At 46.6% G+C, this 24,368-nt stretch overlaps 2 protein-coding genes across 5 annotated transcripts; both read right to left on the minus strand.

Annotated features, from left to right (window-relative positions):
- Nucleotides 1-426: 426 nt before the first annotated feature.
- Nucleotides 427-6,782, minus strand: lhfpl4b (LHFPL tetraspan subfamily member 4b). Of its 4 annotated transcripts, none has more exons than XM_080469955.1 (8): nt 6,755-6,774; nt 6,402-6,507; nt 3,695-3,915; nt 3,229-3,433; nt 2,940-3,019; nt 2,229-2,376; nt 1,989-2,059; nt 427-1,066 (listed from the first exon to the last, which is right to left on the minus strand). In XM_080469955.1, exons 3-7 carry the CDS (start codon nt 3,911-3,913, stop codon nt 2,031-2,033), a joined length of 681 nt encoding a protein of 226 aa, XP_080326081.1. In that variant the 5' UTR covers nt 3,914-3,915; nt 6,402-6,507; nt 6,755-6,774; the 3' UTR covers nt 427-1,066; nt 1,989-2,030. The 4 variants fall into 4 exon arrangements, with proteins under 4 accessions (XP_080326081.1, XP_080326082.1, XP_080326080.1 ...); XM_080469956.1 differs by having other exon boundaries at nt 427-1,002; nt 6,755-6,771; XM_080469954.1 differs by lacking the exon at nt 6,402-6,507 and having other exon boundaries at nt 427-1,002; nt 6,755-6,782.
- Nucleotides 6,783-9,238: 2,456 nt separating this feature from the next.
- Nucleotides 9,239-20,184, minus strand: hdac6 (histone deacetylase 6). The gene is made up of 27 exons (XM_080470488.1): nt 20,095-20,184; nt 19,923-20,008; nt 19,583-19,667; nt 19,454-19,494; nt 19,263-19,359; nt 18,865-18,962; nt 18,344-18,448; nt 17,936-18,004; nt 17,639-17,765; nt 17,433-17,498; nt 17,047-17,106; nt 16,736-16,825; nt 16,500-16,606; nt 16,045-16,112; nt 15,777-15,918; nt 15,566-15,694; nt 15,297-15,465; nt 14,236-14,441; nt 13,919-14,111; nt 12,892-13,041; nt 12,534-12,711; nt 12,103-12,239; nt 11,814-12,011; nt 10,920-11,186; nt 10,687-10,833; nt 10,374-10,502; nt 9,239-9,871 (listed from the first exon to the last, which is right to left on the minus strand). The coding sequence occupies exons 1-27, from the start codon at nt 20,149-20,151 to the stop codon at nt 9,803-9,805; spliced, it is 3,270 nt and encodes a 1,089-aa protein (XP_080326614.1). The 5' UTR covers nt 20,152-20,184; the 3' UTR covers nt 9,239-9,802.
- Nucleotides 20,185-24,368: the final 4,184 nt, after the last annotated feature.

The following is a 24,368-nucleotide window of genomic DNA, read 5'->3' on the forward strand; positions in this document are numbered from 1 at the left end:
CATGGACTCCTGGACGCTCTCGCAGTTTGACCTGTGTGTAATGTGTACTGTGTACTGTGTACTGTGTACTGTGTAGCCTGTTCCTCATGGACTCCTGGACGCTCTCGCAGTTTGACCTGCAGTCATCAGGGGAAGAACATTCTGTCCTGAACAACTCGTATCCTGAACATCTGCATGCACGACCGTTTTTATATCTTCTGGGGTTCCAGTTGTCTTGGAGCTCCATTCTTAACTCAGAGTGACGATCTGATTGGCTGCCGACACTAACCTTGGCCTCTGATTGGTCGGTTCTCCTGTTCTTCTGCAATTTGTCAGGAAATTTTGTCTGAAAACTTAAAATTGTAGTTGAAAACTCAGCCTGTATGCATGTTGTCCAGCTCTTCCTTTAATGTAGAGATGTGGAGAAAATAAAATAAAGAATGTGTTGGTCTGAAATTTTGTATTTTGAGAAATTACACCATAATACATTCAAACATGCTCTATGAAAATAAACTCTCGTACAGTGTCAACATTACAAACGGTCGCTAAAAACAACAACACATTGTCTAATGAGCAGCAAACCATCTGCAGAACACTGAAGGTCAAAGGTCATGCTAACCTCGTGTTTAGCCTAGCTTAGCACAAAGACTGGAAAACTTCACCGACGCCACGGCGGATCTATCGTAGCTCCACCCGCCAACTTCAGGCCACAAGACCCCAGGTTTGAGTCATTTTATGCAGATTTTGGGGGCAAACTAATTTTACTGTTTGATTCTTTTCGACAGAAAAACCTCAAGCTTTGTTTCAGAGGTGACAAACTACAGAGGAGGGTTCCCTTCAAACACCTTGACGTTCTGGTTCTTCAGCTTCACGGAGGATCTTCCCTCCTCGCCTCGCTTCTCTTTCTCCTAAAAGTATCTCCGAACCTTGAGCCGACGACGACTTCTTTTGAAAAAAAAAACTGCAACAGAATGAAATCTGTCTCTCTGAATAATTCGTCTTCGTCTCCTCCTCCTCCTCCTCCTGGGAGAGGGTGGTGGAGGATGAAGAGATCAGGAGGAGGTGGATAGAGACGGACCAAACGTCCCTACGGAGGAAGGCAGAGCAGGAGACAAAAGTGAAGCAGACAGATTTAAAAAAACCAAAAAACGATTAGAGTAAAAAAAAAAAAAAAAGGGAGTTTGAAAAACAGGTCGTTGATGTGAAACTACAACCGACATAAAACTGGTGTGAGATCCTGACGGCACTCAGGCCTCGTTTACGTCAGATTTTAGTGAAAACACAAAACTTTCATCGCGTTTTGGGCGGCCATTTACACGTCAATGATTCTTGGTGCTTTTATTTTGACAGTCATCGTAATAACAATCCAACTTGGTAGTTTTATTTTGACAGTCATCGTAATAACAATCCAACTTGGTAGTTTTATTTTGACAGTCACCGTAATAACAATCCAACTTGGTAGTTTTATTTTGACAGTCATCGTAATAACAATCCAACTTAGTACTTTTATTTTGACAGTCACCATAATAACAATCCAACTTGGTGGTTTTATTTTGACAGTCATTGTAATAACAATCCAACTTGGTGGTTTTATTTTGACAGTCACCGTAATAACAATCTAACTTGGTGGTTTTATTCTGACAGTCACAATAATAACAATCCAACTTGGTAGTTTTATTTTGACAGTCATCGTAATAACAATCCAACTTGGTAGTTTTATTTTGACAGTCATCGTAATAACAATCCAACTTTGTAGTTTTATTTTGACAGTCATCATAATAACAATCCAACTTGGTGGTTTTATTTTGACAGTCATCATAATAACAATCCAACTTGTGTGTGTGTGTGTGTGTGTGTGTGTGTGTGTGTGTGTGTGTGTGTGTGTGTGTGTGTGTGTGTGTGTGTGTGTGTGTGTGTGTGTGTACAACAGCACCCACTAGTGGCTCAACATAGTAACTACTACGCTCTAAGTTTGACAGTTGAGGTTTGATTGAGTTTGTTTCACTTGCAGGTTGAAACTCGCCGTCGGTTCGGAGGACTGACGAGGATCTTCACGCTGACGTCAGCAGTCCTGTGGTCACTGCACACACACACACACACACACACACACACACACACACACACACACACACACACACACACACACACACACACACACACACACACACACACACACACACACACACACACACGGACTCAGCATCACACTGAGCATCAGCAGAGGTGACCCCCGCCGTCCCCCTGCTCACCTTCCTGGGAGTTGGGTGGCAGCAGGGCGTCCTGTCTGTTCGCCAGCACGAACGCCAGCGTGGCCAAAGTGGCGTAATCCAACACGCCGAGGATGGCCAGGATGTAGGCCCAGTGCACCGAGCAGGTACCCAGGGAAAAGCTGCCCACCTGCAGACGACAGTTGGACAGATGTTGGTGGACTTCAGGTCACGTTTACACAAACCCGGGTATTTAAAAAGAAAAAAACTTTTCTGCGAGTCTCCGACGATTCCTGGATATTTCAATAAAACTGTGTCTCCGTTCGCATCTAAATACGGGAGGCGGAGATTTATGTCATCATCATGACGTGTTTTTTTTCCAGGATTCTGATTGGCTGTCATGGTGTCATGCTTCTCGTTACACTGCCCCCTACAGGTCTGGCTGCTCAGAGCCGCTCTGGACCCGGTGGATATGAGGGTCCGAGTCAATCAAGACTATTTCATAAAATTGGAGGAGAACTATTTGTTTTTGTAAAAAAACTTGGGTATGTGTAAATGTGGCTGATCAATGAGCCAGAAACTTTAAAAAAAAATAAAAATCCTAATCAGTGTTTGTTCTGCTTTCAAGGATTTCAGTGAGGAAGATGACCAAACAAACAGAGGTTAGAAAGGTTTGGGGTATTTCCCATCAATCAGAGCTTCCTGGACTCTCCCGGTATGAAAACATGGAGAGTCACGCCGCCTTCAGCTCACCGAGTCTCCACACAGCGCCCTCATCTCGGGGTTCTCCCACGAGTCCGGAAACAGCAGACAAGCCAATGCCAGACAGAAACCTGCCAATCAGAGACAGGTTAGACAACACCGCCCTCTAGAGGTCCACAAACCGCGAGTACAGCGAGTACAGCGAGTACAGCGAGTACAGCGAGCAGTCAAAAACCTGAGCAGCAGGAAGTGGCGGGAAAAGCAAAAAAGGAAAACAAGCTGCCTCAAGCAGTAGAAAATCAATAGAATGAGATTAAAGTGGGCGGAGTCAGCGGCTGACCTGCCGTTAGCTGCAGCCAGGCGCAGATCTTGTAGACGGTGGCGGCGCTGCAGAACCTGAAGAGACAGAGACAGAGGACGCTGGTCCACACCGCCCACAGAGACACGCCCACCAGCACCGCCACCGACTGGAAGGAAGGGAGTGGCGACAGCGTGGACAGACCGCCGCGACAGTCCGGGACCGGCCAGTCAGACTCCAGACACACCTGAGCAGGTGGACATGGAAAATGGAGAAAATACATTTCCAGAAAAATAAGGCGACAATCATGGCGAGTGAACTGTACTTTGCATGTGGTGTCCCCCAGGGGGCAGTATTGAGACTCAGACTATGGATACATAAATTACATTTATAAAGGTAAAAAACACCAAAAAAAACCTGCACAGTGCAGTACCTGAAGTACATAGAAAGTACCGGTATAGAACATAGAAGTCTGTTGTTGAGTTTTTAGATGGGCGGAGCTTCTCACCTCAAACAGTCCCAGGGTGCCGCTCGGCGGGGGCGGGCCTATCTGCGGAGGGTTGGCGTTCCCGGTGCCGATCCAGGACGGCTGCACCAGGATGACCACCTGGATGATGGCGAAGCAGAGAGTGCAGACGGCCCACAGGACGCCGACCGCCCGGGCGCTCCGTATGAACTCCGTCTGGTAGAGCCGGGAGAGGTCGGCGAGGGCGGGCGGCGCCGACATCACTGGGAGAGAAAATGAAACAAGACTGGTTCATATGAACAAGATCTCAAGAAGTAAACATTCATCAGTTACACAAGTATTCTGCGTTAAGAACCAGGCGCATCAGTATTATAGCGACCTCTACTGGTTGAATTAATAATGAGCACTTCAAAGAATGCAGGAAGAAATCTCAACCTGTAGTGCTGCCACCTAGTGGCTGAAAAAATGAACCATCTGTAAAGCTGTTACTATGAGTTATAGGTCCGCCTGCTGAACCCAGGAAAACAATCTGCCTTGTATATATTGTGTACTTGCACTATTGACACTGGTCTACCTATATTTATCATTTAGCTTCCATCCTTTACTATTATTAATATTGTAATCTTTATTTGAGTTCAAATTTTATTTTATTTTTTTTTTAATTCTTCTATCCTATAAAGGATAAAACTGTTGTGTCGATGTGGAACATGTACTCAAAGTATTTCACTGCACATTATACTATGTATAATTGTTGAGATAAATAAAGGACTTGACTTGGGACTTCTAATGTTGGATAGAAAATCTCAGTTTGATAAAAATGTGGGATGGAAGTGTGGTGAAGAAGACGGCTGCGTACAGCCGAATAGTTACCCTGCAGAATAGTTACCCTGCAGAATAGTTACTCTGCCGAAGAGTTACCCTGCAGAATAGTTACCCTGCCAAACAGTTACCCTGCGGAATAGTTACCCTGCCAAATAGTTACTCTGCCAAATAGTTACCCTGCGAGACAGTTACCCTGCGGAATAGTTACCCTGCCAAATAGTTACTCTGCCAAATAGTTATCCTGTGGGACAGTTACCCTGCGGAATAGTTACCCTGCCAAATAGTTACTCTGCCAAATAGTTATCCTGTGGGACAGTTACCCTGCGGAATAGTTACTCTGCCAAATAGTTACCCTGCGGGACAGTTACCCTGCGGAATAGTTACCCTGCCAAATAGTTACTCTGCCAAATAGTTATCCTGTGGGACAGTTACCCTGCAGAATAGTTACCCTGCCAAATAGTTACTCTGCCGAATAGTTACCCTGCGGAATAGTTACCCTGCGGAATAGTTACCCTGCCAAATAGTTAGTCTGCCAAATAGTTATCCTGTGGGACAGTTACCCTGTGGAATAGTTACCCTGCCAAATAGTTACTCTGCCAAATAATTACCCTGTGGGACAGTTACCCTGCGGAATAGTTACCCTGCCAAATAGTTACTCTGCCAAATAGTTACCCTGCGGGACAGTTACCCTGCGGGACAGTTACCCTGCGGAATAGTTACCCTGCCAAATAGTTACTCTGCCAAATAGTTATCCTGTGGGACAGTTACCCTGCGGAATAGTTACCCTGCCAAATAGTTACTCTGCCAAATAATTACCCTGTGGGACAGTTACCCTGCGGAATAGTTACCCTGCCAAATAGTTACTCTGCCAAATAGTTACCCTGCGGGACAGTTACCCTGCGGGACAGTTACCCTGCAGAATAGTTACCCTGCCAAATAGTTACTCTGCCAAATAGTTATCCTGTGGGACAGTTACCCTGTGGAATAGTTACCCTGCCAAATAGTTACTCTGCCGAATAGTTACCCTGCGGAATAGTTACCCTGCCAAATAGTTAGTCTGCCAAATAGTTATCCTGTGGGACAGTTACCCTGCGGAATAGTTACCCTGCCAAATAGTTACCCTGCGAGACAGTTACCCTGCGGAATAGTTACCCTGCCAAATAGTTACTCTGACAAATAGTTATCCTGTGGGACAGTTACCCTGCGGAATAGTTACCCTGCCAAATAGTTACCCAGCGGGACAGTTACCCTGCGGGACAGTTACCCTGCCAAATAGTTACTCTGCCGAATAGTTACCCTGCGGAATAGTTACCCTGCGGAATAGTTACCCTGCCAAATAGTTACTCTGCCGAATAGTTACCCTGCGGAATAGTTACCCTGCGGAATAGTTACCCTGCCAAATAGTTAGTCTGCCAAATAGTTATCCTGTGGGACAGTTACCCTGCGGAATAGTTACCCTGCCAAATAGTTACTCTGCCAAATAATTACCCTGTGGGACAGTTACCCTGCGGAATAGTTACCGTGCCAAATAGTTATCCTGCGGAATAGTTACCCTGCGGAATAGTTACCCTGGAGGTCCTGATGTTAAATCAAAACAGATCGGTATGTATGAAGACATAAAAAGTAATCTGTATTTTAGAGTATATTGACTTTTGGTAGTTTCTTTAATTCACCTGAGTGAACAAACTCTGAATTCACGTGAACAAGAGGAACTAAATCCTCTCCAGCTCCTCCAGTTGATCACAGGCAGGTTTGGTTGACTGGGAGGAAACCGGGCGTTTGAACCTCTGACCTTCTGGCCGTGAGGTGAGAGAGCAAACCACTGACCCAGCCTCACTGCACACATTCACAGGCTCCATAAATCTCAGGGATAATCTGAGAATTAATCTGTGACAAGCGAGTGTTTGCAGTGAACCACAGATGTTACCGGTGAGTGTGAACGTGAAGAAAAGCTTGAACCTCCACGTTTCTCTGTCTGAACGGACGGACCGGAGCCTCGGCAGCAAATACCGCAGTGTGAGCGTGACGGGAGGCTGCAGTAAACAACAACAAGTGAAAAAACAAACACGACATGAAGCCGCGGATGTTCAGTGACGTGAACGAGCGGCAACATCAAACGGACCGACAGCCAATCAGCGGCAGATAAATATCAGATCGCCCGACAGACCGACGTCACAGCATCGCGGCATTGATCCGCCGACAATCAAATAAAACAAACAAACAAACAAACAAACAAACAGGCACGTGGTTAATCGATAAGAACGAGGAGCAACAACTGACCTGAACCTGCAGCCGTCGTCTGTCCCGGTGTCTCCAGGAGGGGGGACGTATGGAGGGATGGAGAGGAGGAGGAGGAGGAGGAGGAGGGGGGAAGAGGGAGAGGAGGAGGACGGCGGAGAGGAGGAGGAGGAGGAGGGAAGAGGGAGAGGAGGGGGAGGGAGACGGGAGAGGAGGACGGGGAGACGGGAGAGGAGGAGGGGGGGAAGAGGGGGATAGGAGGAGGAGGAAGGAGAGGAGGAGGAGGGGGAAGAGGGAGAGGAGGGGGATGGAGAGGAGGAGGGGGGGAAGAGGGGGATAGGAGGAGGAGGAAGGAGAGGAGGAGGAGGGGGAAGAGGGAGAGGAGGGGGAGGGAGACGGGAGAGGAGGACGGGGAGACGGGAGAGGAGGAGGGGGGGAAGAGGGGGATAGGAGGAGGAGGAAGGAGAGGAGGAGGAGGGGGAAGAGGGAGAGGAGGGGGATGGAGAGGAGGAGATGAGGAGGGAGAGGAGGGGGGAAGAGGGAGAGGAGGAGGAGGAAGGAGAGGAGGAGGAGGGAGAGGAGAAGGAGGAGGAAGAGAGAGAGGAGGGGGGTGGAGAGGAGAGGGAGGAGGGAGAGGGGGAGGGATGGAGAGAGGGAGAGGGAGGAGGGAGGAGGGGGATGGAGAGGAGGAGGAGGAGGGAGAGGAAGAGGAGGAGGAGGAGGAGGGAGAGGAAGAGGAAGAGGAGGATGGAGAGAGGGACAGTAATCTATAACCAGCAGCAGGAGGTCTGATGGAGACAAGCAGAGCTCCAGCTGCACTTCACTGGTGATAGAAGATGGAGAGCAGCGCCCCCCGCAGGTGAATGAACGAAACTGCTAATCTCCTCAAAAATCTCATTGATTCATTCGAGTTATACTAAAAGTGCCCAAAGTAAATAAATACATCATTAAATAATTAATTTATTGTCCGATTCAAATTATTACAATTTTAATTAAATATATAAATGTGTCATTAAGTCTATACCAACTCGTTTTCCGTAAAAAAAAAGACAAAAAGACAAAAAATAACATAGAATTATTCCACTATTTATTTATTTCATCATCTGAATGTGCCAAAATTATATAAGTAAATACACCATTAAATAATTCAATAAATGCGTTAATGCATTAATTAAAATTAAATATATCAATGTGACTTTAAATCATTAAATGTGATTAATTAAATAAAAATTTAATTAAACATAATGTGTCATTAATTCATTAAAATATCAATTCATTTAAGTAAAAACATTAGTGACACATTCATTAAATGACACATTTAAATGTTTAATTCCAATTTTAATTATTCAAGGACACATTTAATTTTTGGCACATTTAGTGGTAAACGATATTCAGTCACTCAAAACCATCAAACGTCTGACGGTGCCGTTACTGACATGAACGTTTAGCTCTGCTGGTTGGCTGAGTGCTCGTCTCAACCGAAAGGTTGCAGGTTTGATTCCCCATATCCATGTCGTAGCATGAGCAAGCCACCGAACCCCAAACTGCTCGTGGTGAACGGACTGAGCGCGTTGTATGGCAGCCTCCTCCACTGGTGTGTGAATGGATGAATGTGTGTGAATGGATGAATGTGTGTGAATGGATGAATGTGTGTGAATGGATGAATGTGTGTGAATGGATGAATGTGTTAAAGTGGCGAAGCTCTTTGGGACGGTTCAGCACGTCAGGGAGTCTCCTGAACCCGAAGAGTGTTCAGACCTCCAGACCTCTCCGGATGTTGTGTGTCGACTTTGTCAGTTGAAGCTTCATCCAGCGATTCTGGACGTGACGAACTCGCTGTGACTGACCACCCCTCTGACCCGGCGCCGCTTTAGCTCTGGAGCAACCCGTCAGCGAAGCGGCTCATCGGCTCTCGACTCGTATCGAAGAGTCTTTGAATGTAGCCTCAGTGCAGAAATTCTCCAAGTCGCTGGTGTTGATATACCACATAGCCTATAGCGCCCCCACCAGGGAATGGAGCAGCTGAACGGTTCAGTCGTGACTTTAGAAATACGAACTGAGCCGTTCCACGCAGGAAACATGGCGGCCAAACGGGACAAACGCTCGAAGGTTTGGTTCCATTTCAGGAGGAAGGACGACAACAGGGCGACTCCCAGTACTAGCAGAGCGGATGTTATATGAAAGGGAGGAAATACCACCAATATGCAGAAATATTTGCGCACACAAAGAACGTCGCATTCTCGATCCGCTCCGGAGGGGAATCTCAAACGAGAATTGATAAAGAACCGAACAGCTGAGCAGAATGGAAAAGGTCAAAGTCTATTTTCAGCGTCAGACAGACATCATTTTCAAAATGTTGCTGAGGAAAACAAACTTTAAAAAAAAAAAAAATAAATCTATTTTCACTTGAACAAGTTGTGTAAATATTTCGTGCCCCTGGTACTCCAAACTGCTTACTTACCCCTCATATCCTCCGGTGGTTCTGTCCCACATTTATGTATTAATTTGTGAAAATACAAATTTATTCACGCTCATCATTGTGAATATTTATTTTTCTATTTTGTCAGAACTTTTTTATTGAACTTATCAATCACAACTTTTTGTTTTGTATCCGTTGACGCGTCGAACGTTGCATCTCGTGCCACAATCACAAAATTAGAAATATTTACAGGAAATGATGTGAGACCAAAAAAAAGAATCCCTAAAAATGTTTCTGTGCATTTGTTTGTGGGCGGAGTCTATTGGTGAGCGTTCTCGTGTGCCGTTTCCCTCCAGGATCTACATGAAAGCCTCCAGATTGTGCTGCTGGTGACTGTTCACATGTTCCGGGAACCGAATCGACAACCTGCTGATGACGAGGACGAAGATCTTTGCAAACTGGCAGCTGGATGTTTTTTTAAAAAAATTACATTTAAATTAAATAAAAAAAAAAAAGTGAAACTGCATGCAGTGTTGGGGAACATCACTGGATTCAAGCAAACTTCAAACCAATACTGCTGGTGTTCATGAGGCTGCAGCTGAACTGAGGGAAAAGGTAGGATAGGAATATGAAGAGTTTCTGTGTTGGTTGTTGTTCCTGCCTTCTTCCTTTCAGCTCCACGGCGGGATCTCCTTGCCGAACTTGGCACAGTGAGCCGCGTTCTTCGCTTCAAACAGAATCTGCGGAACAGAAAAAGTACAAAAAAAAAAATGTGTTAACCAACAGATCAGTAGTAGTAGTAGTAGTACTAATAGTTTATTCGGCCAAACAAATACATAATGCAACAACAAGAAATTAGAAAATTCATAGAGGAAGAAACTATTTCTGTCAACTTGTTTTGTCAATTAGACAATTCAATTCATAATGTGTGACGTGTGAAGTTGAAATATATACGTAATATACGTAAAGCTTCAACAAATCAAAGTAACAAAAACATTCTTCAGAAATCAAACACAAACCGGAACGCAGTGACTTTTAATCTCGTCCTTCCTGAGCTCTATAGTTTTCATAAATGTTGAATTTAAACCGTCTTTTAAATCTCTGAAGTGTATCTGATTAATGACAATATCAGAGTCCTTCAGTTATTCCCTAAAATATATGATAAATACACATATGTAACGCAGCTTTGATTTAAAGAGATGTGAGGATGATGATGATGATGATGTACAGGTGAAGCGTCACCTGGTTGTGTACGTAGGCCTCGCACAGGTAACACCACACCGACAGGTCGGCGAAGCTCAAGACCACCGGGTGTTCGGACACGACGCCGTGAGTCACCATGTGCTCGTTCACATAGCGACCGCAGAACACCTGAGAGAGGGGAGCGAGCACGGGCCGGCGGGAGCAAGGTGAGACACACAGCTGAGACACTGCTTACACAGGTGAGACACTACAAGGGCGTAGGAGAGGCTTTAACCGGAGTAGAGACATTTCTTCAACACGTGAGACACTTTGACAGGTGAGACATGCAGCTTCTCATGCAGGTGAGACGTACCTGGTAACACGTGAGACAGATCCAGTTCTCGGCGTCAGAGCCACAGTCCTGACACGGCAGGAAGATGTCTATACCTGATGGTGGGAGGGGCTTAACGCCGTCCAGGTGAGGGCACCAGGACAGAGGGTCGACCACGTAGAGAGTGGACTGAGGACAGACAGACAGTGGAGACTCTTGTTAAGATATTCTTCTTTAAATACAATCGAATGAGATGGAAAAGGTTATTTACTGACTCCGCCCATTTCGACTCCACACGTCAGCTCCAGAGATATTTCAGGTTTCGACCATCCACAGGCTCCCTCCGCCTCTGGAGCCGCCGCCCCCTCCGCCTCTGGAGCCGCCGCCCCCTCCGCCTCTGGAGCCACCGCCCCCTCCGCCTCTGGAGCCGCCGCCCTCTCCGCCTCTGGAGCCGCCCCCTCCGCCTCTGGAGCCGCCGCCCCCTCCGCAGGTACGGCTGCGTCCTCGATGGCAACAGAGTCCTGCGTTGTCATGGAAACAGCCTGGGCCACCAATGAGATGAATATATCTTGAAAACACATCTTTTATATAGTTTTTCTGTGCAACATGCATGAGTAAAATTAATAAGAAACTGAGGAGGACTAAGACAAACTGCAAGTACAAAAATAAAAGTGAATAAAATAAATGTCAAATATGCTCAAAATAAAGTTTTCATTTGTGGAGGTTAATAAGAGAGTTGGAGACGAGCTTTAGTCTCGATAAAGTTTGAAAGTCTGGGGAGGCGGCAGACAGCGCTCCTCTCAGTTTGGATGGTTTCCTGCTCAGGCTCTTCACTCAGCTCTTCCTTTTATATCCTCAATGGATGAAAATCCACATTTTAAATACTCCGGGTAACATTCGCCATCTTGCATCCAAACATAAATCTAAACTTAAAATAAACATCAAATTTGCAGAAATGATTCTATGTGAACAACGCCACATGTAATTACCATATTTTACCAAATGTTTGAAGTTCCCGTGTTCTCAATAGACGCGCCCCCCCCCCGAGGCAGGCTCTCACGCTCGTATGGGAACCGTACGGTACGTTCAGGGTTATCTAGTGTCGACCACCAGTTGAGAATCACTGTTCTAAAGTGTCAGAAGCTAAAAGCTCTGTGTCGCTGACTCACCGGAGGGAGCATACTCTCCTCTGATTGGCTGAGCTCCGCCGTGAGGTAGCCAGACTCTGCCTTCACTTCACAGCTGAGGCGGACCTTCGGCCTGGCCCCGCCCACCGGAGTCGACGTCACAGGCTCGTCATTGGCAGAGAGTTGACTGATGTCCAAAACAGCCAATCCCTGAGTGAGCTGATCCAGACTGTGCTCCGTCTGATTGGATGAAAAAGAAAGGAGCGCTACATTAATGAGAATGTGGTTTTTTTCCCCGTTATGACTGTTTGTGTTTATGACTGTATGTTACTGTAGAGTCCTCCGGTCCAGCAGGGGGCAGCGGCAGGTTGGCATTTCCAATCTGATCTGATTTCCTGCCTTTTCCTCGAGAACTCGGTTTCCCACGATGCTTTGGTAAAGGCAGCGCCGCCCGAACAGATTCTGGAACTGGAAGAAAAAGCAGGGATGAGCAAACGAGTTTGGGGTTTTTGTTTTTGGCAAGTCGAACAAACGCCGAGTTGGTGATTTTACTTTTTGCGGAACAACTTTTTCTGAACAATATTTGTGAAAAACAAAAACACACAAGCATCACGAAGCCGAAGAAAATGTGGAGAAAAAAAAAAAGAGACTAAATTTAACATTTATGAAGAAATAAACTGATGAACTGAAAGATTGGAAACATTAAACACGGAACACGATGTTGAACAGTCGTGTGTGTTTGAGCGTCACTCTGCGACTCACTGTGGATCCTCAGGGACTTCCAGTAGGGGGCGTGATGCCGAATGACCTCGTTGATGGTCAGCACGGCGTTGCAGTGTGGAGGCGGCAGGGGCGTCACCAGCGGCGGAGGAGGGTCTCCTAGCAACACGCTGGTGCACATCGCCATCGAGTTAGAGATGGAGGACAGGTTATAACCCCCCTGAAGAGAAAGAAAAAAGTCGATTTCAGTTCTCGTGAAAGTCACAGAAAGTTTCACTCAAACTTTTTCAGTCTCTGTGGATCAAACCGGTCCAGATTTAATCCAACGGACTGTCGAGGACTTTGTTCCGGACCCGGTCTCACGTGGGAGACTCGCCCGATTTGGACATTATCAACTCACCTCCAGTATGAGCAGGACCCGCCCACCAGCCAGTGACATCAGCATGTGTGTGAGGTGGGCGTATCCCTCTGGGGTCACATGGTATCCACCCAGCGGGTCGCCCCGAGCTGCATCGAACCCCGCTGACACCAGAACCAGGCCCGGGTTAAACTGCAGGAGCAAGAACAACGACCAGTCAGACGAATCTGTCACGACCATCTGACCAGTGAGAGAACTCTGCCAAGCCAAGCAGCCAATCAATAGTTATCGTCAAGTTGCCGAACGGTTTTCTCACATCCGACCAATCAGAGGACTTCTTAAGGATTAAATGACCAATCGGTGGATGCCTTTAAGACTAACTGTCCAATAGAAGGGCTTCCACTGGGACTAAATGAGGAATCTGGGGACTCGGGTAGGACAAAAAAGACCCCATAGAGGACTGCATTAGGGCGAGACAACCAATCACAGGACTGCGTTAGGGCTAAGTGACCCACTGGAGGACTCCATTGGAACAAAACAATCAAGTGGAGGACTCCATTGGCATAAAACGGCCAAGTGGAGGACTCCATTGGAACAAAACAATCAAGTGGAGGACTCCATTGGCATAAAACGACCAAGTGGAGGACTCCATTGGCATAAAACGGCCAAGTGGAGGACTCCATTGGAACAAAACAATCAAGTGGAGGACTCCATTGGGACTAAATGTTCCGCTCTGCCAGGTGTATCTATTCAAATAGCAGCCCCAGTCAAGTCTAAGTGACCAATCAGACCTCAATGTCATATCGACTGGACCAATCAGAGGCCTCTGTCTCGCAAAAGTGATCAGGCTGTTCAGTTTAGTAAAACCAACCAATCTGAAGACTCATCAGGACCAAACTGACCAATCAGAGGACCGCATTAGCAATTCTGTGTTCTAAGTGAACACTGTTGAATCTAAGGAACCAATGAGACGACTACGTCGGGTCTTCTGGACCAATCAGAGGACTTCAATCACAAGACAGACATTTCACTTGTTCCAACTCTCTCCTGATTGGCTGATGGTCGTTACCTCGGCAGCAATCGGCATGACGACATGGTGAAAGGCAGCCAGGTAGTCGGAGTCACCCATTCGTCCTCCACTGAATGCCACGTTGACATTAAACCCCGCCCCTTTGGCCACGCCGACTCTGTCAGGAGCCGCGTCGTCTGAAGACGGGAAGAAGACTCCGTTGTCATAGCGATGAAGGGAGATGTAGAGGACACTGGGGACGGAGAGAAGTATCAGTTACTGGAGATCACAGTCCTCCTCTGGCACTTTAAGTCTTGTTTATTATTACTATTATCATGACTTCTCCTCCTCCTCCGACTCCTCCCCCTCCTCCTCACCCGCTGTCCTCCTCAAATATGTGCTGTGTCCCGTTGCCATGGTGAACGTCCCAGTCCAGGATCAGGACTCTCAGCGGAGGACCGTGGGAGATCTTCTGGGCGTAGCGAGCAGCGAGCGCGGCGGAGTTGAAGAGGCAGAAACCGCAGGGGGCGTCTCTCTCTGCGTGATGACCAGGAGGACGCACGATGGCCACGCCATTACTGACCTGGAGACAGCCAATCACAGCTCGTCTGTCCAGACATCTCATCATCGCTACCGTGTTAGCCTCTGATCGCTGCTGACAGCCTCTTGGCTCCGAATAATCTTGAAGCCGTCAAAGCGTCACCAGATATGATTCTGTTTACTGCCTACAAGCTGCTCTTAGCCTGCTGATTGGTTTCAGCCTGTCAGGTCACGCTTACCCTTTACAATACAAGCTGCTATGCTGCGTTCAGCTTATGAGCCATTTGCTCTGAGCCTGTTAAACGTTTGTTGCTCTTTAGTTTGTTTTTACCAGCCAGTTTATGGTTCTGATAATAGAAGTTCTTAACGCAGGTCAGCTTCAAAATCAATTTCTATATTCTAACTGAGGCCCCGTTTACACGGCAAAGTCTGAAGTGAAGCGTTTCACGTTTACGTGGCACCGATTTGAAAATGATGTCCGTTTATATGAAAACAGCTAAAACACGGAAAATGATGTAGTTAGCATGTTGGGCCACAAGTGGGTGCTGTTTATTTTTGTAATGAAAGCACGCACACACACAGGCCACCATGTTGGATTGTTATTGCGATGACTGTCAAAATAAAAGTACCAATCTGTCCATCTACTGAGCATGTGCAGAACAACTATTTATGTGCAGTAGCAGCGTTTCTACCGTCTACATGGAGACGGAGCCGGAGCTCCTCAGAAAAGTTGTGCTTTCCCTCCATTTACAGAGTACGGAGTCTGAGCGTTTTAAAAAAATGTGCGTTTAATTACACAAAGCACTGTTGCCTTGCAAACGGAACCCCAAAACACAACAAAACATTTTTGTTTTCAAGTGTCAAGTGTCACACTCCTGTGTTGCTGCCCAGACGTTACCTGCCCACTCAGGATCTGGTCCACGACGGTGAAGCAGCTCCCAGCAGCCAGCCGAGCACAATGGAAGCTCTGGTTGTGGATGTAGATGGAGTTGAAAGTGTCTGACAGTTTGTGCAGATCTCTGGGCTTCATGGTGGCTGTTTCCCTCATCTGCTGCACGTGCTGCACACTGAACACACACACACGCACACACACACACACACGCGCACACACACAGTCAAACTGTGAAGAGCCTCTTGTTTGAACAGTGGAGTCATGCTCCCACATACCTGTGACACATCAATAGCTCCTCCTCTGTTGCCAGGCGGGTCGGAATCCGTCGGCAACGATCAACCAAGCCCAGCTGCTGGTGTTTGAAGAAGATCTTAAAGATTCTCTGCGGCTGCTCGGGATGATGTCTGAAACATGTTACCACATTACAACTTCTATTGACATGGCGCGGCATCGTGTTGACGTCACATTTAGCTCACGGTGACTCACCTGTCCCACATGTTCAAATGCTCCATCATCTTCTCATCATAAGCCAGGCCCGTCGCCGCGGCAACGGAGGGGGCCGGACCAGTCACACTCCTCTTATTGGATACGTCTCTGATGACGTCTCTTGAGGCCAATGAAGCGCCCTCTGCACAGAAAACAAACTTTTCATTACTTTCACGCGTTTAATCGTGGCTTTCCACTGAAGCTAGCCAAATTAGCACTATCTAGCGCAGTGTGTGTGTGTGTGTGTGTGTGTGTGTGTGTGTGTTACCTAGCACTTGCAGAGAGGCCCAGTGTGGATATAGAGCTGAGATGGTTTCTGAGATGGACTGCAGAGCACTGAGAGACAAAGACAGGAAATTAACCAAACACCAGATGCATGCTGGGAGTCCGAACAAGCAGTCATGTGTCCTGCTATTAGGAAAATATATCAACAGGAAAGACTTCATTAAAGACCAGCCAAGGAAAATTGCTGTAAATAGTTGATGACCAAAGTGTCACTGTGTTGAATGTGGAGTACCACAGGGCTCATGTTTGGGGAACTTCCTGCTACATAGGGAACGCCATTGTCACCATTTATAAAGTTAATTCTATTCTTTAACACAGAGTCTGCAAACTTAAAAAAGCAATGGTGTGAGACCCAGACTTGAGCCCTGAGGAGCTCCAGACATAGTGATTTTTGAGCCAGCAGAGGGGATGAGGTGAGGTGAGGATCGTGTGTTTTACCTGTCGCATGGATCTATAGGTGAAGTCAGGGGAGGACAGGGCTCTCCCAGCAGGGCTCGGACGCAGGCTGTGGCGCCCTCTGCTGTCGCCTGCAGGTTATAACCACCCTGAAAACGGGTAAAACTAAAACTTTACATGCAGACATACTCAGCATTGTTAAAGTTCATAGTGTATTTTTCTCTGTACACGTGTGTGTGTGTGTGTGTATGGTGAACCTGTGTGATCGGGTGTTTTACCTCGAGCGCGAGAACGAGGCGACCTTCAGCCAAACTCATCAGCATGTGAGTCAAAACATGGAAACACTGCGAACTCACACACATACCCCCCTACGCACACACACACACACACACACACACACACACACACACACACACACACACACACACACACACACACACACACACACACACACACACACACACACACACACACACACACACACACACACACACACACACACACACACACACACACACACACACACACACACTCAGTTATAAAAATGATGTTTGTGACAGTTTTCCATGTTATCTAGAGGAGTTCTCACCTTCGGATCTCCAGCAGCGGCATCAAATCCAGCAGAGACCAAAACCAGCTGAGGCTGAAACTACACACACACACACACACACACACACACACACACACACACACACACACACACACACACACACACACACACACACACACACACACACACACACACACACACACACACACACACACACACACACACACACACACACACACACACACACACACACACACACACACACACACACACACACACACACACACACACACTATAGTTGTCTTAGGCCTTCAACTTGCTTCGTGTGATCTGAACACGAACAAAACTCCACAGTGTTCATGTTTAACCTGCGAGCACACTAACTTGTGTGTGTGTGTGTGTGTGTCTGTGTGTGTGTGTGTTACCTCATAGGCTACAGGCAGCAGCAGTTGTAAAAAAGCAGTGATGTAATCTCCGTCCTTCATCCCCGTCTGCAACACACACACACACACACACACACACACACACAGATTGTGACTCTTCTCATTAACCTCCACCCGCTGGTGCTGCACCCAGACAGAAAACAAGCACACACTGCTCTGTGGCTCTCTGACCCGTCCTCAGGACTCACCTGGTTCCAGGGCAGGTTGATGTTTCTGCCTTCAGCTCGTCCACTGCCCACTGCCCCGCTGCCAGACTCTGACAGGTGAGGCCAGAAAGAGCCTCGCTCGTACCGGTGGATGCTGAAGTACAGAACGCTGTGACACACACACACACACACACACACGCATCAATGACAGAACTCTACAGGCTGCTGCCGGGAGGAGGAGCAGGAGGAGGAGGAGGAGGAGTAGGAGGAGCAGGAGGAGGAGTAGGAGGAAGAGGAGGAGCAGGAGGAAGAGGAGGAGGAGGAGGAGGACAGGTGTACCTGGGATCGTCTTGGAACAGGTCCTGGATGCCCTGACCATGATGGACGTCCCAGTCCACGATCAACACCCTGACACACACACACACACACACACACACACACACACACACACACACACACACACACACACACACACACACACACACACACACACACACACACACACACACACACACACACACACACACACACACACACACACACACACACAGTCAATTCCAACACTATGTTGAATTGTACTTCTGGTTTTCCAACAGAGAGCTAACCATCGAGCCCCAGCTTCTTTGGAGGTTATTTAAAAATAAGATGGATAAAAATGAGGGCAGATCATCTTTCCACTCCTGTGAATATTAAAAACTTTCCCTCCACTGACAGGGGAGCAAACTGAAGGACAGGTGAGGTTGTTACCTGCTGACGGCGTGTCTGTTCCGAGCGTATCGAGCTGCGATCGCCACGTTGTTGAAAATGCAGAAGCCGTTGCATTGGTTGGCCTGAGCGTGATGACCTGGAGGTCTGAGAGGAAGCAGACAAATCGTGGTCATTGTTGTTTGGCTCCGCTCCTCTGACCTGCTGTTGCTGCGGAGTTCCGTCTCCATGGCAGCATAAATGCCCACCAACACGTGTTTCCTGTCTTCATAGCAATCTAACTGCAGGCGTTTTCTTTTCTCTCCATGGCAACCTCACTGAACACCTGCACCTTTTCTCATCTCCATGGAAACCACTTTGCATTTTCTCTCTATGGCAACATAACGACACACCTGAAGTTGGATTTCATCTCCATGGCAACCTCACTGCATCCCTGCAGGTGTTTCTTCATCGCCATGCGGGCCCAGCTGCGCACGGCCTCTGAATAATTCTGCTTTCTCTGACTTAAGTGATTACAAGTGAATCTACACTGCAAAATTAAAAAAGAATTTCCATGTTGTTACCTGATGATGGCGAAGCCGTTCCTGAGCTCTGAGGTCATGACCCCATCGACCAGCTGGAGGACCGAACCCACCGCCGACACACTCACACGGAAGGTCTCCTAATGCACACACACACACACACACACACACACTGAACTGAAACATCAGCGGTATCACTGCGATACTGAATGAAGTTTCCAAAATGAACAAATTAAACTGAACTTTTATTTCTCTCTGATCTCTCATCTGGATAAAATAAAACCTGCTGCTGCTTATTACGTTTTTTTGACCACAGGAGTAATCACATTACTTTAAACTGACAACATTTAGTCAGAAGCATGTGCTGATCAGGTTTATTTCCCCGTCACTGCATCAGTCGCTGGGTGTCTTGGGCATGTGAACCGTGGCTCAGCTCTTACGGGGTGAAGGTACACGGAGTCGAATGTTTCAGACAGAGTTTGGAGTTCAGTGGGCGTCATCTTCTCCGTCGCTCGTATTGAGTCCACGTGACGCTTCCTGTGGAGGCACGAACACAAGACATACGTTAATATCCTCGGTCACGGAGGAAGGAGGGACGGTGTACGATAAGAGGAGCGACAGAGGAACTCACGTGTGAGCGAGCAGCAGCTCCTCTTCAGTGGCGTCTCGGGGCTGAAAAGAGAAATCTGGTTCAGGGTTTGTTTTTGTGACGACTAAACAAAAAAAAAGCAAGCAAAAAGATGATTTAAGTGTTATTAACCTCCACTTGGACGCAGCGCGGCAGCAGCTCTTGTCTTTCCAGCTCCTCCATGATGGACGTCACTCGGCCTGCACACTCTGGATGCCTGAAGATAAAACATTCAGTGGATCTAACAACCCTGCAGTGAGACTTCAAACAAGACGTTTGTGTATCAGTCAATCATTCAACTGGTCGGTCAATCTGCTCTAGCTTTTTAAAATCCTCGAGTTGGTCAGTTAGGTGTTGGTCCATTTAACCATTTCTTATCCATTCATTTCACCTGGTTGGTCAGTTGGTTGGTCGTTCAGTCATTCATTTGTCGGCTCAGTCAGTCTGTCACCAGGCTGGTTATTCGGCTCACCCCGGATCCCATTGGTTCTGATGGTGGGTGAATATCTCGGAGTAAACCAGGCCGGTTCCAGTAGCTGCTGACGAGCTGGAAAGATCCTGCATGGAGGCGAAAACCAACATGTTGAAGTTTCATGACCAAATCATGTTTCATCACCACAGTGAGCGTCACGGTCGTTTCTCACCAGCGAACTAAGTTTGCCACTCAGCTCCTCCTCCTGCTCCTCTCTGCTACGATCCATCTTCCCTCTCTTCTTCACCTCCTGCAGACTGCTTCCTCCTCCTCCTCCTCCTCCTCCTCCTCCTCCTCCTCCTCCTCCTCTCCCACCGTCCTTGCCTTTACTGCTGCTGGAGGTCTGCTGCTGAGGAGAAAAGCCGGGTTAAAGTACAAGAGCTAATCAGATACAATGAACAGTGGCCCACATCACTGAGCATGAAACAGCAACAAGATCCAATTATTAACAGGAAAACAACAATGTACGACAACACATACAGGACCGACCTTAAAACTGACGTAATACACTGTAAGACATGTAGACAACATTGCAATATTATTGGTATGCACTTACAACAAAACCAGCTTCCACAATAACACCATTTAAATAGGCTGTTACACTGACGGTTGTGGTTCAGAAGGTAAAGGAGGTTTTGCTGAATCCTCCTTGTGTCAATGAATCATCGGACCTGACATGGTCACACTCATCACTAGTGTAAATAATACAATATCTGTGTGTCAGAATACATTATATAGTGGAGATATATGACTCCTCACAGTGACTGAAACAACTTACCTCCACTCCTCCTCCTCCTCCTCCTCCTCCTCCTCCTCCTCCTCAAGTGGATCAACAGTCCAACACTGTTTGTTCTCATCAGTTAAAGTTCAAACTCACTTCTGGTCTGAACACGAACAAAACTCCACACTGTGTTCATGTTTAACCTGCCAGCACACCAACCTGTCTGTGTGTGTGTGTGTGTGTGTGTGTGTGTGTGTGTGTGTGTGTGTGTGTGTGTGTGTGTGTGTGTGTGTGTGTGTGTGTGTGTGTGTGTGTGTGTGTGTGTGTGCGCGCGCGCGTGTGCGTGTGCGTGTGTGTACCTGAGGGGACAGTCGGGGGGATCTTCTGACAGACTTGGGACCTGATCTTGGATTATTATTTCCAGACATTCTTGATCCTCTCCTGGATAAAACAGAGACTGAGATCTGATCCGCTTAAGCCTTTTAAATCAAAATTCATGCTGATAGACCAGGTACCGGACCAAGTTCTGGTCCGGGCCCTGGTCTTGTTTTGAGGGTGTAAACAAAGCAGCTCACCTGGATTCTATATCTGTCACGTCTTCTTTGATGGAAAATCCAAACAAACGTCCTGGTTCGGTTCCGCTCCGACCTGCACGCAGTCACACCTGAACCCGGACCAGACGGACTCGGAACCGGACCCCGGGACCGAACCGGAGCCGCAAACTGAGCGCGAACACCACTTCAATGGTGGCGCGCACAAATGACGACATTGACGGAGGCTGCGGCGCTGACGGATGACGTCACGGCGAACTTGGATAAATAATTTCACACATATTTAAACAGATAAAATAGTTAAAATTATCTCCCCAAAAAATAAATAGTAAGGGGAATTTGGTCAAACTAAAATGAGTCGTTATTAAGAGTTGCTTTCACAAGAGACTGGTTGTTTTTATCAATGATATTTTGATGTGGATCGTTGTCATGTTTTTTGGAAAGTTTTTTGGGGAAGTGTAAATGAAAAATTAAGACAAATATTTGGATATGAACTCCCCAAGAGCTGTTTGGCCCTATATCTTTGTAAAATCCCAGAAGAATGACAAATAGCAGTTGAACATAATTTTGGTTTGGAGAAGTTTAGACTTTAGACTTTGCTTTATTTATCCCTTGGGACGACTCCATCAGGGAAATTTAAGCTCCAGCAGCTTAATAGAAGAGGAGCAGCACACAGAGGATAACAAAGATAAGTTACAGAAAAGGTACAAAAGGTACAAAGTATAATATAAACTCTTAACTAACCTTAACTTAACTAAATATAGAAATGGCAAAAAGAATAAGACTCCTGATAGAATATAGGAGTGAAAGTGGCCGAAGGTTAGATTGCACTGTGGTTACAGACAGAATTATTGCACAAGTATGATCATTTGCAGTGAATAGACAATTAGATATTGCACAGTTTTGCATTATGGGATGTGAGATGGAGGATGGTGAGGTGGATGAGGTGGATGGAGGCTACTGCTCCTTCCTTTCTGTCCTCTGTCCCCTCCTCCCCCCCAGTGATGACTTGTACAGCCTGATGGCCTGAGGGACAAAGGGCTTCTTAAGTCTGTTAGTCCCACATTTGGGACGAAGCAGTGTCTCTCTGGACATGCTCCTCTAGTTGTTGATGACGGTGTGCAGAGGGTCTCTGGTATTGTCCAGAATGTCCAGCAGTGTCTCTCTGGACATGCTCCTCTAGTTGTTGATGACGGTGTGCAGAGGGTCTCTGGTATTGTCCAGAATGTCCAGCAGTGTCTTCAGTGTTCTTGCCTCTGCTACCGTCACCAGAGAGTCCAGCTTCATGTTGACGACAGAGCAGTTTGTCCAGTCTGGACGTGTCCTTCTTGGATGTGCTGTCCCCAGCACACCACGGTGTAAAAGAGGACACTGGTCACAGCAGACTGATAAAACATCCACAGTAGTTTGCTGCAGATGTCGAAGGACGGCAGTGTCCTCAGGAAGTCCAGCCTGCTCCGTGTCTTCCTGTCCAGGTGGCTGGTGTGTGTTGACCAGTCCAGTTTGTTGTGGGGATGGGGGAGTAGATCACCATCAGATGTTTGTGGAGCTGCACAAAAAATCGATATATCCTGGGAATACATTTCAGGAAGTCATACAACACATATTTGGGCAGGACATTCTACTGTAATACACAACACTTCAGCTGGGTGGTTTATGATAAGATACCCGGTGGAAAAACTAACTGCAGCAGCAAAGAAAGCAATAACTTGTAAATGGTTACAGAAAAGAGTTCCTACACTAGATTATTAGGTTTTAGTTATCAAGGAGATTCATAAGATGAAAACTGACCTTCTTACTACGCCTGCAAAAAGGAGTCGTACGTTGCCAACTCAAAGACATATATTCAGATATGAGGTTACCCCCTTACTCCTTCATCTCACACATACATACATAACCTGAGTACAATAATAAAACTCAAAACGCTGTACAAAATACGTTTATCAAATTCCATAACAAAACCCGTTACCTGGAGATATAGTGGAAAACAATGCCTGGCAACTGAGGTGTACCGTGACACTGTGACACTGTTCAGGTTTTTTTAATTGTATTTATTGAACCTTTATTTGACCAGAAAACTCTTTGAGCTTAAAAGTCTTTTTCAAGAGTGTCCTGGCCAAGACAGGCAGCAGCACATTGAGGTTCCAGAGAAAAAAACCGCATAAAACATATAAGAATAATGTCAATACATGTTTCTGTGTGTTCTGTGTGTTGGGGTCAGCGTGTGATCAGAATATGCAAATTACCCTAGTGGTAGGCTACCGGAAGGTTCTACCCTGTCAGAGGTAATTTACATATAAACGAATCGCCAAACAGAAGTAAATTGTTATTTACGGGTTGACAATTACTGATCACTAGCGGTAGGCCACCAAAGTAATGGATTACTGGAGTAATAGATTACTAAGGTAATGTACCAAGTGTAAGTTATGCAAAGCTATAAAGGTTGATTGGAGTAAATAGTCAGTTATCGGCCAACAGCTTTGAGCTAAAAAGGGTCGCCTGACGGGAGGAACCTCCACGGGGTCCAATCGCGAAGGCGGTCCACCAGTGGCACGACCGGTCAACAGGCGTGACGGGTCACTCCTTTGTTGACAACTGCGGGTCAGTGGCGTGACCTACCGAAGCGCCTGTGGACCCACAGGAGGCGACTCGCTGGAGTAACCGGGGAAAAGCTCAAGCTGCGAAGGCGTCACAAATGGCTATTGACCTATCAATGAACAACGGTGCTTGATTACGAGTGATGATTAAATTACGGAGAGCAACCTATGATTCAAGTTATCAATGAAACAAACCTGCGATTTGTAAGTCAATAACTGAGGGGAGGCTGAATTACTTCGGTGGAGTGGACCACCGAAGGTGATCTGCAAGTAATTTAGAATGGATTGTTAATCAAACAAGTTTGGTTATTTATCTAATAACAATCGGGAGTAATCAAGGAGGAGTTGGAATTAATTAAGTAAAGTCGGGGTTTACTAATTAAATACAATGAGTTATTTGAATGAGCTAAACCATTGAAATTGAATTAAATGCAGTTAGGATTATTAATTGGATAAACTTGCGCTTTATGAATTAATAATACTGGATAATTGGATGCTGAGATGCACGAAAACCACTTAAAAATGATTAAAAGCACTCTTGAGTATTAATTGAATAAATTGACTAATTTATTAATTA

This window comes from Lipophrys pholis (assembly GCF_963383615.2).
Source record: "Lipophrys pholis genome assembly, chromosome: 8".
Taxonomy (NCBI): Eukaryota; Metazoa; Chordata; class Actinopteri; order Blenniiformes; family Blenniidae; genus Lipophrys; species Lipophrys pholis.